At 35.8% G+C, this 18,510-nt stretch overlaps 1 protein-coding gene across 8 annotated transcripts in view; it reads right to left on the bottom strand.

Moving 5' to 3' along the window:
- The window catches only part of ASXL3 (ASXL transcriptional regulator 3), a 173,262-nt gene that overhangs the window by 133,773 nt on the left and 20,979 nt on the right, over nucleotides 1-18,510 (bottom strand). For 6 of the 8 annotated variants that reach the window (XM_054460883.2, XM_063653528.1, XM_063653529.1 and 3 more), the window contains exon 2: nucleotides 9,880-9,962. In XM_054460883.2, coding sequence (XP_054316858.2) covers nucleotides 9,880-9,962 — 83 coding nt within the window. Of the gene's footprint in view, nucleotides 1-9,879; nucleotides 9,963-11,904; nucleotides 12,020-18,510 lie in introns of those variants that run through there. The other 2 variants (XM_063653524.1, XM_063653525.1) reach the window with 2 other exon arrangements.

Raw genomic sequence — 18,510 nt, 5'->3', positions numbered from 1 at the left:
ACTTCATGCATATTTTTGTATTTTTAGTAGAGATGGGTTTCACCATGTTGGCCAGGCTGGTCTTGAATGCCTGACCTTAGGCAATACGCCCCCACCCCAGCCTCCCAAAGTACTGGGATTACAAGCGTGAGCCACTGCACCTGGTCAATATTTGAATATAAAACTTCTTAATTTTATTGGTTTATATGTTAGGAATAACATATGAAAACACATATGAGGCAAAAATGGAAGCATGGTACTGTGTTAAGCATATTGTTATAAATAACTTTCAAAATGAATCAGATACAAAAAATTTCTAGAAATATTCTTATGTTATACTATGAATTCTACAAATCTTCCAAATTCTGAATCACGGTTATGGACTGAATGTCTCTGCTTTCAAAATTCAAACGTTGAAACCTTAACCCTCAGTGTATCTGCATTTGAAGATGGGCCCTCTAGCGAAGTGATTAAGGATAAATGAGGTCCTAAGGATGGGGCCCTGATCCAATAGGATTGGTGTCCTTATAAGAACAGTAGACAGCTTGCTGTGTCTCTGTGCAGACATATGGAAGAAAGGCCAATGTGATGACACAGCAAGAAGGCAGCCACCTACAAGCCACAAAGAAAGCCCTTACCAGAAACGGACACTGCCAGCCTTAATCTGGGCTTTCTGTCTTCTGTAACTGTGAGAAAATAAATTTCTGTTACTTAAGCCACCCACTCTATGGTATTTTCTTACGGCAGCTTAAGCTGATAAGACAATCACAATTAAGCTGGGAGGACTTAATAGTAATTAAGAGTCCTCTTCCATACTTACTGCATTACTGTGAGGCATTCTGTATAAAAAGTATCTCCTTCCCATTCAGCAATCCAATCTTACATTAACAATGTGATAACTACCAGAAATGTGAGTGCCTATGCATGCACGTGTACACACACACACACACACACACACACACACAGAGGCACATACGACAGTCCTTGAATTTCTTGTGGGGCTTGACTTCTACTTTTCATATCATGAAAAAAATAACAGGCGACATTTCACAATGAACCACAAATACTCAACTATGGCTGCAATATCAGATGTTTGACTATAAAGGCTTTACAGTTACCCAAGCCCAAGTTGATTAGGATTGTGCTGAAAACTTGAAACCTGATCTTCCTGGGTAACATTTCACATAATGATTTTCTACTCAGAAAATGCTACCACAGTAATATCTAATCTTATCATCCTCCTCAAGAATTACTTTATTTTGTCCCTACATTTAAAAATAGTTTAAGTTAAAAGAAGCTTAACTTACTAGAGATTACACAGTTATTTTAAACAATTAGTGATATTCATGTGCAGCCTATGACTTCTTATTTAATCTATGTTACACCATTTAACTCAAAACTAATTAAATATGTACAGAAAACATACAATGCCCCAAAACATCTTAAGTGACATATTTTGGGTAAAACCAAATGTATATAAAAACGGCCAGATTAGAAATTCAACATTTTATCTAAATGTAAGGTGTAATGTAGGCTTTATCATTCATATATAAGCCCTATAGTATCAGAGTATTATATAATAGATTTATCCAGATACCATCTAATTAGAAAAAGTACCATATTCAATTTAATCAAACAATCATCAAACATACAAAAGACTGTAGCTTTTGACTAATCACATTAAGTGATTAATATGTGTGATACAGTTTCTGGAATTTAGGGATACCTAATGTTTTGTGTGTTTCACTTTATTATGCTTCACAGATATTGCATTTTTTACAAATTGCAAGTTTGAAGCAACCCTGCATCAAGCAAGTCTATTGGTGCCATTTTTCCAATAGCATGCGCTCATTTCCTGTCTGTGTCATAGTTTGGTAATTCACACAATATTTGAAACTTTGTCATTTTTATTATATCTGTTATGGTGTTCTGTAATCAGTTATCTCTGGTGTTACTACTGTAATTGTCTGGGGTGTCATGAACAGTGCCCATATAAAATGGTAAACTTGGTCAAAATTCTATGAAGGCTAGGAGAAGTAAGGAAGCCACAGAAGAAAAGTTAGAAGCTAGCAAAGTTTGGTTTATGAGGCTTAAGGATAGAAGCCATCTCCATAAGATAAAAGTGCAAAGTGAAGCAGCAATTACTAATGTAGAGGCTCCAGCAAGTTATCCAAAATATCTTGCTAAGATCATTGACAAAGGTGGCTATATGAAATAGATTTTCTATGTAGACAAAACAGCCTTCTATTGAAAGAAAATGCCATCTAGGACTTTCATAGGTAGAGAGGTGAAGTCAAGGTTTCCTTTCAATGCTTCAAAAAACAGGCTCACTCTCCCGTTTGGGGCTAATGTAGCTGATGACTTTAAGTTGAAGCCAATGATTATTTAGCATTTCGGAAATCCCAGGGCACTTAAACATTATGTTACATCTGCTATACCTGTACTCTATAAATGGAAAAACAAAGCATGCATGACACCACATCTGTTTACAACATGGTTTACTGAATATTTTAAGCTGTTAAGACTTACTGCTCAGAAAAAAAAAAGAAAATAAAAAGATTCCTTTCAAAATACTACTGTTCACTGACAATGCATCTAGTCACCCAAGAGATGAGGGAGATGTACAAAGAGACTAATGCTGCTTTCATACCTGCTAAGACAACATCTATTCTGCAGTCCATAAATCAAGGAATAATTTTGATTTTCAAGTCTTCTTATTTAAGAAATATATTTCCTAAGGCTGTAACAGCCATAGATAACAATTCCTCTTATGGATCTGAGGAAAGTGAACCGAAAATCTTCAGAGAAGAGTTCACCCTTCTAGATGCCATTGAGAACATTCATGATTCACAGGAGGTGGTCACAATAGCAACATTAACAAGAGTATGGAAGAAGTGGATTCTGATCCACTTCAACACTTCAGTGGAGGAAGTAACTGCAGATGTGGTAGAAACAGCAAGAGAACTAGAATTCGAAGTGGAGCCCAAAGTTGTGACTGAACTGTTTCAATCTCATGATAAAACTTTCACAGATCAGGAGGTGCTTCTTATAGATATGTAATGAAGGCAGTTTATTGAAATAAAATCCTCTTCTGGTGAAGACACTGTGAACATTGTTGAAATACAAATAAATGATTTAGAATATTACATTAACTTAGTTGATAAAAAGCAACAGCATGGTTTGAGAGGGCTGACTCCAGTTAAACTAAGTTCTACTATGGGTAAAATGTTATCAAATAGCATTGCATGCCACAAAAATCTTTCAAGAAAGGACGTGTCAATCAATACAGAACACTTCATTGTTGTCTTACTTTAAGCAATTGCCACAGCCATTCCATCCTTCAGCAACCACTATCCTGATCAGTCAGCAGCCATCAACATCAAGACAAGACTCTCTCTACCAGCAAAGTGATTATGACTTGCTGAAGGTTCAGATTATTGTTATCATTGTTTTTCAGACAGGGTCTCACTCAGTCACCCAGGCTGGAGTGAAGCAGCACCATCTCAGCTCACTACAGCCTTGACCACATCGGCTCAAGTGATCCTCCTGCTTCAGCCTCCCTAATATCTGGAACTATAGGCATGTACCACCAAGTCTGGCTAATATTTTATTTTTTATAGCAACAGGGTCTGTTTCTGTTATTGTCCAGGCTCGTCTTAAACTCCTGGGCTCAAGTAATCCTCCTTCCTTGGCCTCCCAAAGTGTAGGGATTATAGGCATGAGCCACCATGTCCAGCATAAATTATTTTTTTAATTAAGGTATGTACAGTGTTTTACAGACATAATGCTACTGCACACCCAATAGACTACAGTACACAAATACGACTTTTATATGCACTGGGAAACCAAACAATTTGTGTGACTCCCTTTTTTGCAATATTCTCCTTATTGGGATGGTCTGGAATCAAATCTGCAATATCTTCAACATGTGCTTGGATTATGGATTCCTTATTAAGAAATGCTACTATAAACTGCAGTCGATTTTGAGGAAAAAAAGAGATTTGTAAAGGGGGAAGGAAGACTTGGGATAAGATAACCAGATAAGAAGATAGTGCAATAATCCAGGTAAGGTAAGAAATAAGTATCTGAAGAATTGCAAAAAGTATGGTACACAGGAAGAAAGACATGTTTAGGAAGATAAAACTAACACTACCCAGAACCATCTGGCCGTGATGATACAAGAGAGGGGAGTTAAGAATGGCACTGATTGAGATTTCTAATCTGAGTAATGATGACAAGTAAAATTTTATGTCAACTAAGAACTAGATTATTCTCGAAGCTTGCTTATACACATGTACACACACAAATATATGCAAATTGCCCTATGTTTCTGTTTAATAACACCATTGTCTCATACATCCCTCTCTAAGTAGCTGACTGTGCACACTATTTACACAATGAGAGAATTAGATGTTAACAAATGGCAGGGATGACACTGTGAGCTAACACTGTAATTCTAAAATGCCCAACACAAACAAACTAGACCACCATTTCAGTATTAAAGGAAGGGCGCCAACATGGAGTCTGCAGATAAGAATTGATTTTGCAGTAGAAATTACTTGCGTTTATTTCTTATCTCTAGGCAAAACATTGCAGCGGCAAGAAAGAATCATCTCCTAAAGCACTAATTAGCAACGTAAATCTCACCAAGAGCAATGCCAAGAAATTTTATTGTTTGTAACTATACATGGTAATAGAATTTCTGACATGTTATCCCCCTAAAGAAATGCAACATATTTAATAAACCACAGTACAAAGTGGAGATTCTAATTTCAGCATATCATAACAGAGACTGCAAAACAGAAAACATAAAAAGTCTTAAACAAAACGAGGTAAAAATAAATTCCAGAATTATCAGTGGAATAAAGAATTCTCATTGATACTAGAATAATGACAAAATCTGGGATGTCAATGCATGTTCTACATCATGAAATCTAAAATATGTCCATTATTCTGAGGAACACTAAACACAATAGACACTGTTTATAAAACTTTTTTAAATGTCCGTACTGGAATATATAATTATAGTCTGCTTCTCTGTAAACAGTTGATGAAATTTAACATCGTTTTTAAATCTAAAGTATGGTATCTCTAATATTGTTAAAATGTACCTCATAAATATTGTCTTGCTTTCAACCCAACAGAGGTTTCCTTAATTGCTTTGTGTGGTTTGTGTATATATATATATACAGGTATATATACACATATACGTGTATATATATACACATATACGTGTATATATATACACGTATACGTGTATATATACGTGTATATATATACACATATACGTGTATATATATACACGTATATGTGTGAATATATACACACATATGTGTATATATACGTATATATATATGTTTAATTTTATGACCACTTCACCCTCATTATAAACTATTTGCCTATTACCAAATAATATAAAAACTAAATCACAGTTCATGCTACATGAATGACAGGTATCTTGTAATGATAATGCCCAGCACATAAAAAAATTATTCCTCACTGATGAATGGTTGTTTTGCTCTCACTATGTAAGTCATGCAAGCCTTACTCCATGTCCTTGCAACCCCTGGATATGTTACTATAACAGAGCACACATTTCTTTGGAAGCACCACTTTAAAAATTACGTAAGACATGGCATCAAAAAACACATCTTCAGGCATCAAAAACCCCATAGTCCTCTTGGTAAAGGAATGATAACTTCTGAACGAACAAACCAAAAACAGAAAATCAGAATTGGGATGTCCCCCAAAATCATCCAAAGCAACACTGTAACTAGACTTACTCCTCTTTTCACTTACTGCAGTATTTTCACTTACTGCAGTATTTTCACTTACTGCAGACAAGAACATATTCCATGGCAGCACCCTAACTCCCTATGGAAGTGGGGATGTTTATCTAAGAAGTCCAAAGAGGGATATCAAATATCCATCCACAAAAGCAGCAGACTGGAATATTCACATTTTAATCCCGTCTATAGAAGCAGCATGGCCATTTGATTATATGATTCCAATCATCTGAAAAGCCTTCCAATAACTTTGATTGATCAAATGTTGACAATCAATAAACATAAAGGGCAGAAGCCCTAAAAATACTCAGAATCAGTGAAGCAAGCACACAGAGGGACCAGAATAAAATGACATTAATAAAATCTTCTATCCTATTATACAGAGGGAAAGTAAAAATTACCAAGAGTATTTTCATAAGAAAGAAAACCAGGTCTTAAAAAAATCATTCTATTATTATTTTTTCAACAAAACCACATGTCCTTCTGCCAATTTATTATACTCATATTTCTTTTTTACTCACATGGAAGGTACTTATTTCATTCTGGCTTTTCCAAATAGAATTCAATCCTACTCTACACATTTCATCAATAATATGAACATGAGACACAGAACGTGATGTAAAAAAGTTGTCCTATCTTTATCATGTCTACATGAAAATTATATTATTTAAAGTGTCAGTTGTAAAGAGGAAAATATAGCATACAATGTCAAATTTCACCCAGTCAAATAACAATAACATATATACTGAACACGTTCAAATATCCTCATTAGTTTTAACAAAATTATTAACGTAGTTTTTCTATTATAAGTTGCAAGTTTAAACCAGTGGCTTTCACAGTGTTTGAAAACAAGCAACAGCACCATAACTTTAGTTGTTCACAGATAACCTGCTGGAAACTATCAGCATACATATATTTAATGGGATTTCCACAAACATGTTAAGTTTCTTTTGATGTTAAAAATAACTACTATTAAATATCATAAAAATACAACATGTAATGTTAAAAAGAAGCTTCTAACTCTGAATGCAAGCCGAAGTCGTTACTAAGCACCAGCAAATTAACGTCTTGAGAATGAAGATTATTGACTAAACAACTGTTTATTGACTATCTGGCGAGAGCCAGGAGTGTTAGGTACCCTTCCCTTAAGGAGCTCACACACAGGCAGGGAAGACATACAAAGACAAAATTACAGTACAGCGAGGTAAGTGCTCTTGGAGACCTGCCTGGCACACACAGAATGAAGGACCCCCATAGCACTTGAAACAAATGGCCTTGCTTTGAGTACAGGTTGGAATGATGATGGCTGAAGACCTTATCTTCTATTGTCTAGAAATGCTAGGTACAGTGGAGGACTGTTTGGGGGAGGACCATTAAAACATTACCTCTCATCCATAGAAGAGACCACCAGAGGGTTATGGCCATATTAGTAACTTCACAAGCACTTCCCTGTATTTAATCAGGCATATTACCAATGTGCATTTCTTGAAACACATCATTAGTAAATACCTAGAAATCAATCAGCTATGCTTGACTTCATGAAGGTGGAATTTCTAAACTTTACTTAAGAAAAATACATACAGTTACACTTCATTTACTCAACTACCTTAAATATTTGGAAAACATTTAAAAACTTGGAAAGTAACAAAACAGTACATTAAGTAGGCAAAATAAATGGCAGTATCTGCTCCTTGAAACAACATACATACATACAGGACAGTCCTAAACTTACTCAAAAGCTAGGTATGTATATTTTAGAGGTGACTCAAATAAGCAAATTAGAACTAGAAAGCAAGGGAACAGTGAGCAGAGATGCATGAGCCGTAAGTAATGGATTACCATTGACAAGAAGCGGGAAATTTAAAGAAATAGAATGAAAAAAACAAATGGGAGCACAAAATGCATAGTCTGAGGCCACTTGATGCAGAGCAGATTTTACAGAAGAAAACTTTAACTGTGTTCTCTTTCTTTGCCTTTCCCTTTGCTATTCAAACTGGTAATTGTGTGCAGATACTTTCACTAATACTATACTGGTTCATGAGTGTTTGTAACAAAGGACTTTTTTCCTTACAGAAGGACAAATAGTGATGCAGTGGGTGAAGTGGGGAGAGGGATTCAATTTAGAGGACTACGGAGTTATGTTTCCCATTTCAATGTTCTTTAATTACTCTTTGAAGAAGTTGGTTTTTAAAATTTGTTTGTATTTGTTAACTATGCATGCTGAAAGCCTTCTTATATACCATTCTGGGAGGACCAGCATTTTGAAAAATTTGAAATAATGCTATAATGATAACAAGTGTAATTAAAATGTTGTTGTGAGCCACGGTACAGGGATTTTTATATCTCAAGCTTCATAACAACTGATAACGGCAGAGTCATTCCTGTGGAGAAGAATATCTTAATGAACGAATTTCAAATGTCTGCTTTTAGGAGGTGCTTTTTATGTCCATGTTGGCAGATTCCTCTGGCAACAAAGCCCACATAAGACAGTTGACATCCTTAGATTTTTAGCCCCTCTTTTCTTTTGACTGTGGCACAAATATTTTCAGTGCTTTCTAAACATCATAAATATTTCCAGGGTTACCGATAGGTGGCAAGAAGAAAATTAATATCCTGTTTTCCTGATTTTGTTCCCTAACTCCTTAAACTGACACCCGGGTTAAAACAGGATCTCCTTTAACAGAGTTGTTAGGTACTGTTAGCAACTAATCAACCCACTGCTGCCTCCACTTCGTGGGGGAACAATTAGCACAAACACAATGTGGTTATATTAACTTAGGCTATTTCTCCAGAGTAGGCCAAAAAAAAAGTCTCCAAAATAAAAAATGAAAATTTGAGCATAGGCGTCCTGTACGCCAGTAAATTGTGATGTCCACGGACCGACCTACTTTGCAAAATAATACATTTTAAACAGCTAGACGCTGATGTTACCCACACATTAAAGTTACAGGAGTTACACGTGAAAACTATTTTTCACAAAAAGTCAGCCTCAGAAGGATATTTATTTATCTTAGCAGTTTCTATATCCACATCAATGAAAACATTCAAAAGGTAGTTCAGTAGGTTTAATTTCATCAAGTTGCAACTACTGTACGCTCAATGGCTTACAGATGGACAACTCATGTACACAAATCTATTCTATGTAACATGGCTGATTACATACACATATGACAACATCATAGTTGTTTTATCCTATAGTAAACCTTTTTATCCTTGAGTAATATCATCTATATGGCCCTAACCTGCTATCTAAAGCCAAAACTATAAAATTAATACCTAAGAATAAAGAATCATCAGTGAAGTATTACCTGGCAACCAAAAGGAATGAATTCCTGATATATGCTACAACATGAGGAAACCTTGAAAACATTATATGCTAAGTCAAATAAGCCTTTCACAAAAGGCTACATATTAGATGATTCCACTTATATTAAATATCTAGAATAGCAAGTCCATAGAGACAGAAAGTGGACTAGCAGTTGCCAGATGCAAGAGTAGTTGGGATATGGAGTGACCGCTAATGGGTACAGGGTTTCATTTTAGGGTGATGAAAATGTTCTAAAGTTGGATAATGTTGATGATGCAGAACTTTGTGAATATAACATAATCCACTAAACTACATTTAAAAGGATAAATATTAGGCTCAACAGCTATTACAGGATGCACCAAGTAGAGTTCTTAAATATAAGAGGACTAGATTTTCAACCACATTTATTGGCACTGAATTTTATCAAAGTGAGCTCATCTTTATATCCTAAGATCTACCTATTAAACCTGTAAAAGTGTTTCTCTTTCACCACTTGGTTTCAGAAACACAATCTCCTCTTACAAGAAAAAGAAACAGGAATAACTTCAATGAGGGCTAAGTCACACAGTGCTGTTCTTTGTTAAGAAAGTACCTCCTGTATCAATCCATCTAACGTAATGTATTAAGGTAACAGGCAAGTCCAAGGAAATCTTAAATCATCCAACGATTTCTCAATTAGAAAAGAATTTGCGGGGAGTTAATTTACAATCAACTACAATATCAAAATCTAGATACACCTATTGCTTAGCAACGAGTGGCAATTATTATTTAATGAAAACAGAAAATGTTTTAAATATGGATACTGACCTTGTTTCTTTTAACCCTTCTTTCTGAATGACTTCCAATATCTGCTTTGCTGTCATTGGTGAGTTGGGGTGTTTTTCTAGTGCCTAAAATATAAACATAAGATTCCTAGATTATTGCATGGCAGCATACAAAATGAAAATGTATGTGAATCATGCATTATCTGCTTATTTTATTAGAGGGGAAGGGGCTTTTACATCAAAGTAACAGTCCATCATACAGATCAGGTGTCCAAAGGAAGAATGTAATTTTTTTGGACATTTATATCGGAAATTTCTGCAACAAAAAGGGGCCATCCTTCAAACATGTCACAAAGGCGTACACACCAAAAAAGAAATATGAACCCTAAAGAAAACAAGTTAACAAATGTATATAATTTCCTTTATTTAAAAAGTTTCTAATATTTTATGGTGAAAGTCATGTTTTCAGGCTGTTAAAATGTTTCCTAAGATTCCAGGTCCTTGGAAACATGGAGCCTGAATACTACCAACAGAAGAGAACAGAGTGCTGGTCACAAACAGCCTCATTGGATTCACGGCCAAAATGTTGAAAGAAGCATACAGGAACCCAAGTAACTCATTACAGTGTGTTTTCCAGTTCAGCTCAGTTTCCTTTCCTTTGCCTTTTCCAATTAATTTCAAGTAAGCCCTTTCCTCTTCCCATTTAGCCTATCTCAGTCATATGAACTCAGTCCCATTCTCTTTCTCTCCTCTTCTGCCCTACTTATCTTTTGTGAAAGGGGTTCTTTTAAACAAAGGGTGTGGAATACACGGGACATAGCTGATTATTTCCACAGGTCTTAGACCATCAGCCCTGGAAAACAGGTTCCTTTATTTTTCCAGGGACTTAACCCCATGTGGTGGAAACAATAAGCAGCAGTGCCCCTATTGTGCACCAACATGAACTACAGGGACCACATCTGGGTACAAGAAACAAGTTACACACATCTCCACAATGACCTACTCCAAGGGTAGACGACACCTAATTAAAGATGCTATGCAGGAGCTTCATGCTCAAGTCATGACCTCTTGTAACTTAAAAGACACTAGAGTTCTAATCTATGATTATTAGAAGAATCATAATTATTAAGAATTAACAGGGTCATTCTGAAAATGTAAACTTGAAAAGGCTTCCAAATCTGTTCAAAACGGCTCTGTGATCTCTTATACTGTCAATAACCAAATTTCAACTGATTCACAAATGAAGGCTCTGTTCATCAAGGTCCTTCAGTGTGTTGCACACAGCCTGCCCATCCTAACCTTTCAGACACTTTCCTATTCTCTTTCTAGTTCCCAGGAAATTTCCTCCTTTTTCCCAATCCTGATCAGCCCCTTCCTTACTCATAGCTGTAAATTATTTAAAGAATACAGAAAATATGAGCCACACTACAACAAGGGTATGGCAACAAGTATGTGAACATGTGAATGGGAAAGAAGGAAAATGGTCCTTGCAGAAGAGGATACTGTAGAGGTGAACTGAACACTGAAAAAGGGGCAACAGAAACATAGGCAAAGTTGTTTAGGGAAGAGGAGTATAAATATATTGGAAAAATGGGAACAAGGAAACTGCATAATAGAGCTGTAAAGGGGGAAAGAGTAGAGCACAGGGAAAAGAGGAAGAAGCTGATATGAAAACAAAAAGCTGACAGAAGTTTTAAAATAAGAACTGTAAGTAGAACAGTACATAATTATGAATTACTGAAAGGAGATGCTGTGTTCACATGGACTATATATAGGGTGGGCACTGCCTCAAATGAAAGGCAAAGGGTCTCTCATAAAAGATATGGGCAGGAGGTCAATAGACAGACACACAGGAAGCAAGCAAGGAAGAGGGCAACTGGAGGGAAAGGCATACGATGGGGAAAGAGGAGACAGATAGGAGGAGGGTGAGAAAGGAGGAAAATTGAGCTGAACTGGGAATGTCTAAAGGCAAACTGATTAAATCTAGAAAGGGCCAAAGAAGAAACTCTAGTGTACTGGACAATGTTTAAACGGAAATTTGGGTGCACTTGAAATTGGGGTTACTCACTGTGGAGGATTCCCTGTTTCTCTTCCTGAGTACAGGCCCCTCAGCACACCTGGGCAGCTCCTCCCAGCAATTGAGAGAATTTGGATAGCCCTGTCCCCTTCTCTATGACATCACATCCTACTCTACAAAGGAAGTAAAAGTGCCAAGAATTACATCATGAAGTGGATGAGAGGCAGGAAGGAAATGATGAAGCCACACAAAACACCAGAAGCCACCCTCAATTCCTGCAAGACAGAGAACAGAGAGAAGATTCCTCGGTGTGAACACGCTTTATTGATTGAGCTGTGTAAACATTAATAGAACAAAAGATAAGGAGAAATTACCTCCACAGAACAAAACATTGATGCCATCAAAATAATGTGACACATGGCAGAGACATGAATCAGACTCACAGACAGCCATACTCTAATACACTGAGTGGGGCAAGCCACAGTCAGAGCACAAAGGCATCTTAAGCTACCAGACCCAAACCTTAGACTAACTGTCCATTGCCCCAACAATCTCTTGACCATAAGGCACTACCTGGTCTTGTTGTTGCTTACATTTTGGATGTTTTGGCGGGAGATCTGTTTTATTTATTGTTACACAAGCAACTATTCATCAGGCTTTTCCATTAACTTCTACTACTTTAATGTTTAGAAATTCTTTTTATCCAGAGAGCATGCAAATACCTACAAGTGTTTCTTTCAAGTACTTATTTTTTAATTCATCCGGAATTTATATTTTTTGCTAAGGTGAAATATTAACATCTGCCCCCTCCTCCCCATAGTAAGCCTCATTTCCCCAACATAATTTGTTTCATATGCCACACATTGGCTAGTGAGGCATCCTCTACCATATGTTAGTAGTAGGGCAATAAAAACTTTTCAAAATGTGAAACCTAAATATAAATGTGGGAACTCAATATATAAAACACACAAATGCAGAGCTGTTCACGTTGAGCTGGAGATGAGAGAGCTCGGACCCCCACACTTACTCCTTCTAATGGCTAATGGCACTTCTGGGAATTTTAAGAGTCTCCAGAAGACACTGCATAACGCTGTCCTTGGCGGGCTTTGTCCAGCGGTCCCACTAGGTCCCACTGATCTTTCCATCGATTGCTGAGCCAACACTACACTGTTTTAATTGCTGTAATATTATATTTCACTCTCTGAACAGGACACTGCTCTCATTACTCCTTCTTAAGTTTCTAATTATTCACTTTATTTTTTCCAGATGAAATTGAGATTGGAATTCAACGAAACATCTAATTAAATTCCGAGGAATTTTATATATCATTCCACTTAAGATTTATTTTGTAACCTGTAATAAGCTTTCTATTATTTTATATTTTCAGTTGCAACTTTGAATATACTTTTTTCATGTAATATTCCCACATTATATTGCTAATACATATAAAAGCCACTAAATCAGGGTAATTATTATCTATATGAATAGTTAATTGAGTTAATAGTTTTAATAGCGCAGAGTATACAATCATGTTTTCTACAAATATTGTGAATTGCTTCTCCTTTACAATAGCTGTATTCTTTCTTTATCTTCCCTACATTATTTATATTGGCTAACAACTAATCTTTCTTAGTCCATTTCAAAAAAATTTTTGCTGAAAATCTGAACACTTTACTATTCATTTCCTCAAAAACAGTCCCCTAAAACTGCTGAGTTTCGCTAAGAATATCTGTAGCTAGAATTATTGGAATTAGCACTGCCAGGAAGATTGTAATTACAAACCACTGGCCACATATCACTGTCTCTTCACAAATCAGATTCTGTCACGGTACTCAATTTTTACATAAAATGTCCTTTCTTTCTTTGTAAAACAAATTGTTCTCTTGTGTTAAAACTATATTTGTGATCTTACTTCACTCAATCTCTGAAATGTCTTGTATCTCTCATATACTGAAGTATTTTCAATTCCCAGCTACTTTCTTTTTTCTTCACTTCTACTCCAGGAAAGGTTTCAAATTCAACATTGCTCTCCACGAACAGGACTCTCCACGGCTGGTGCACAAAGCATACACACAACTAGCTGCCTTCCTAGTGGTGGATCTATTTTTCACAGGAGGTAAACAGATGTACAGAGCTGGCAAACATACCACTACATTCCACCTTCTTATCTAACTAACTCTGTCAGGACCTATCTCAAAGACATATACATTCATACAGTTTTGAGGCAGGATAGTCTCATTCCAGAAATTTCCTCCCCTAGACTACTACACGTCCTAGTATGGGGAGAAAAAAAGTGCAAAAAAGGACTTGTAATACCTGCAATATAATTAAAGGAAAGAGAGAGATGATTTGCCAAATCATTTAGGGCCAAGTCAAGAATGCAATTTTCTATGTGTTAGGTTTGGTCCTTAAGTACCTTTCTGGTCCAGGAACACTGGCTCAAGCATTTTAAGGCTTACTCAATAATTCCTTGGTGTCTCTCAAAGAGAAAACTCATTCTAAGTATCTCTAAGCTAAACACATTAGACCAGTGTTCATTTAAAGGTTAAAATTTTGCCCCTTCTGGCCCTAAATAAAACTTTCTGAGAGAGCTTACTTATTTGACGGCAAAATAAAAAATAATCCCTATAATTTAAGTACCATTTCAATGATAGATGTCTACATTTGTGGAATTCTAAGTGGGTATCAGTGACCAGACTTTCTCCCTTTTTCTAACATTAATGTGTAGATGACATTAATCAATACTGGCAGTTCATTAAAGTGTTCAGATGTTTAGGGCCTCATGTCCAAGGTAAACGATTTTGGGGTTATAACAACAATAAACCATTATATACCTCTTTACAATTACAGACGACTTTTATACAACATATTTTATTTCATTTGCTTCACACAATATATATTATTTGATCCTCAAAACAACTCAGTGAGATGCATAGAGAAGTATTATTAACATTCTCTGAGATGTACAAAGCTGAATTGGCTCAAGGCCATTAAGCTAGTGAGTAGATGAACAGGACTTGTATGCATTATGATACTGATGACAATGTTTAAGTATAATAAGAGCAGCTAATATTTATTAGACAACTCCTATGTGCTAAGTCCTCTCTGGGGGCTTTCCGTTATTACAAAAGACTTAGAATTAATATATTTAACATTCCCTATTTCTACTACTCTTGAAAACCTCAAAGGTCCATGTCATTTTGATGAAACATGAACTTGGATTACTGATAGCCTTCAGATGAGAAAATAAATTACATCAAAAGTGACAGCACCTCAGCAAATGCCCAGTATTCACAGCTCAATTAGGTTGTTCTTCACTCCCAGCATATGTGGCTGCTGGATGAAGGGTTAAAGATGATACTAACAATTTTCTATTCTATTTAAATGTACTTTATGGTAAAATTACATGCTATTGTATCGCGGTCCCCTACCTTTTTGGCACCGGGGACCGGTTTCATGGAAGACAATTTTTCCACAGAATGGCAAGGGGGAACAGTTTCCGGATGAAACTCTTCCACCTCAGATAATCAGGCATTAGTTAGATTATCATAAGTCAAGGTATCATCACTCTCACAAACCCCAGTTCAGCAATTTCACACTTAAGAACAATCAGCCCAGACGTGGTGGCTCATGCCTGTAATCTCAACAATTTGGGAGGCTCAGGTATGCAGATCATTTGAGCCCAGGAGTTCGAGGCCAACCTGGGAAACATAGTGAGACCCTGTCTCTAAAAAAATAAAAATAAATAAATAACAATAAGCAAGGCATAGTGGTGTGTGCCTATAGTCCCAGCTACTTGGTAGACTGAGGCAGAAGGATTGCTTCAGCCTAGGAAATTGAGGCTGCAGTGAGCAGTGATTGCAACACTGCACTCCAGCCTGGATGACAGTGCAACACCCTGTCTCAAAACAAACAAACTATATATATATATAAACAATCAGATATTTACTTAAATTCTCAGATAACGGTTTAAACTATACATTCCCTTGGTATAGCACCTGTCAAAATTGTCATTAATTAGTGCTATCTTGTTTAATGATATTCTTCCTGCTCACTGTAAGCCTCATGTAATCCTGGGCCTTGGTCCTCATTCACATCTGTATCTCCAGATTGTAGCACTACTAAATAGGCTCCAATAAACAAAGACCAAGTTAATTTGGGGAAATGTTTTGAGTCATTCTATATTTGAAACTTTTTATAGAATAATAATGAAGGTTGTGAGCTCTGGAATCAGATGAACCAGGAACCCCTACTCACTAGACGTCTGATGTTAGATAAGACATCAGAAATCTCTGAGTCATAATTTCTTCTCTTCCTTACTCACAAAAATATTGGGAGGACTAAATGAGATAATGAATATAAAGCACTTATTATTCCAATGAGCCAAATGACTGCCTACAGCAATGAGTGTTAATAAACAGTAGCTAATATTATTGGCTGAAAAAAAAGCTGGCCCCTTTGAACACAGCCTAGAAACACAGATTTTTTTCAATACAAAGAAGAGCACTACCAGAAAATCACAGGAATTAAATATGGTCTCTCTGAGATTTCCTAAGTAAACTTCACTAGTTACTACAAATCAGACTAGCCACATATTCTCATCCCTCGTTGCCTGACCAATTCCAAATGTATTCCACCAACGAAGCACAAGAAAGCCTGCACCATACTGTGCCTGGTTTCCTCATGGCATGCTTTTAGATACTGTTCAGATGACTAGGAAGAAGAGCATACTAAACGACCAATTATCTTGTTTTGCTTGTTACAAATCAAAAATATAGAATATCAACAGTAACAACTTACTTCCAACAACATATACTGAAACTTTCAAGCAATTATGATATATGGTATCATAGAATATTCATGAGAAGGAAATTCTGTTTTATAGCAACATACTTTAGTTGCCCAGGGTCATAAAACCTGAGCACAGCTAAAAGAAATGGGTTTTGGAGTTTCAAACAAAGTGGTCATTCCCTGAATTTGCAGATGAAATTCTATGCAATTGAGAAGTGAATTCTAAGTTCCTGCAGGATTTTGGCAACTTTTCTGGATCTCAGTAAGTTTCTAATCATTTAAAACACTTCACATTCCTTTTTCACACAGAAAGAAAACAAAGTGGCAGACACTCAGAATTTACATGATGTTCTAAGAAAAAGTAAGAAAAGAACAATTGTTTAAATAATATGTAAAACTTGTTTTACAAAGTAAAACTTCTCTTAACAAAAAACAGAGAAATCTTCCTACTACAGAAATTTGCAGGCAGTCTATTCTCTTAAGAGCTTAGTAATTATTAAAAAGTTTTTTCAGTACTTCAAGTAAACATTATGCTTTCCTTTCATTTCTATCAAGTAATCCTAGTTTTTGCCTTTGAATATAACAATAATTATTTAATGTTAAATTACAAACACTGTTTTATCACGTAAGGTCAAAAGGCAATTGTGTTATATAAGTTTACAATTATGGGATTCAATAAGTTATGCACAAAATACGTTGCCACATATTTTTAAACACTATTCAGACCAAGTCTCCCTTTGTTTCCAGACTAATAGATCCTTAGTTTCTTCACCAATCTTTATATAAAATAGTTTGCAAACACAATCACCCAAATCATCCTTCACTGAACATTCTTGAGTTTTCCAGTGTCACTTTTAAAATACATTTAAGAATTATACTCATTAAAATAAATGAGCTCAAAATTGATAAATATTTTAACTGTAGCTTGATCCAAACAGAATATGGGAAAATCATTTTTTTCTATCTGCAGTAACTACATTAACCTCATATGACATGTGCTTTTTTCAGCAGCCACCTCACATTGTCATTCAACTAAAAGTTCCAGATCTTTCAATATTTGCTTCTGAAATTGCACCCACAGCTCTGTGGTGTGTTTTCCAAACTTGCCAGACATAAGCATATCTTTGTTTTATGGCACTAGTGTTTGTTTAAATCCAGTTATTTAGGCTCTGAAATCTTATTAGTGCCAAATAGCTGATTATTGAAAGTAACAGTTAAACTCATCCCAGAAATCTCCTCCACTGGATTTCTACATGCCCCAAAAAAACCCGCTGCAAAAAACGACACTGTGATCTCAAGTAAATTTTATCTTTTAGTTACATATTATTTTCTCAAGCTTACAAAGTTCTTTTGTAATCCCCATTGTTTTCCAATTGCTCGGTTTCCCTTATTTTATTGGCCACCTATTTGACAAGCATGATTTTGACTTATTCTTCCAAGTTATTCATGACAGAGCTAAACAAAGCAATGGAAAACAAACTGTTGTGGCTGCCACTGGGATCTCTTTTCAGACTGATACTGATTACTCAATCTATATACCTTATCTATACATGTTCAATCCACTACAAATTCATTTAGTTATAATACCACCCAGTTTATAAGTGTCCATCACTTATGAATGAGTTTTACAATAAATAGACTTATATCAAATGACTGGCTGAAATTTAGCTCTAACATATGCATCTTCCTGATGTATAAGTCTAATAATCCTATCAAAAATAAATTAATTTAGTTTGACATCAATTAGAGAATCCATAATGCCTTCCAGGGATATGATCTTCCGCTTCTACATGCTCACAAGTCATCTGTTTAACAACACACTCTTGTATTTTACTGAAGGTTGAGATGAAGCTCAACAATCTATAA

Source organism: Pongo pygmaeus, chromosome 17 (genome assembly GCF_028885625.2).
Source record: "Pongo pygmaeus isolate AG05252 chromosome 17, NHGRI_mPonPyg2-v2.0_pri, whole genome shotgun sequence".
Classification (NCBI taxonomy): Eukaryota; Metazoa; Chordata; class Mammalia; order Primates; family Hominidae; genus Pongo; species Pongo pygmaeus.
Note: the sequence above shows the minus strand (reverse complement) of the source record. Positions and strands in the feature narration are given on the sequence as shown.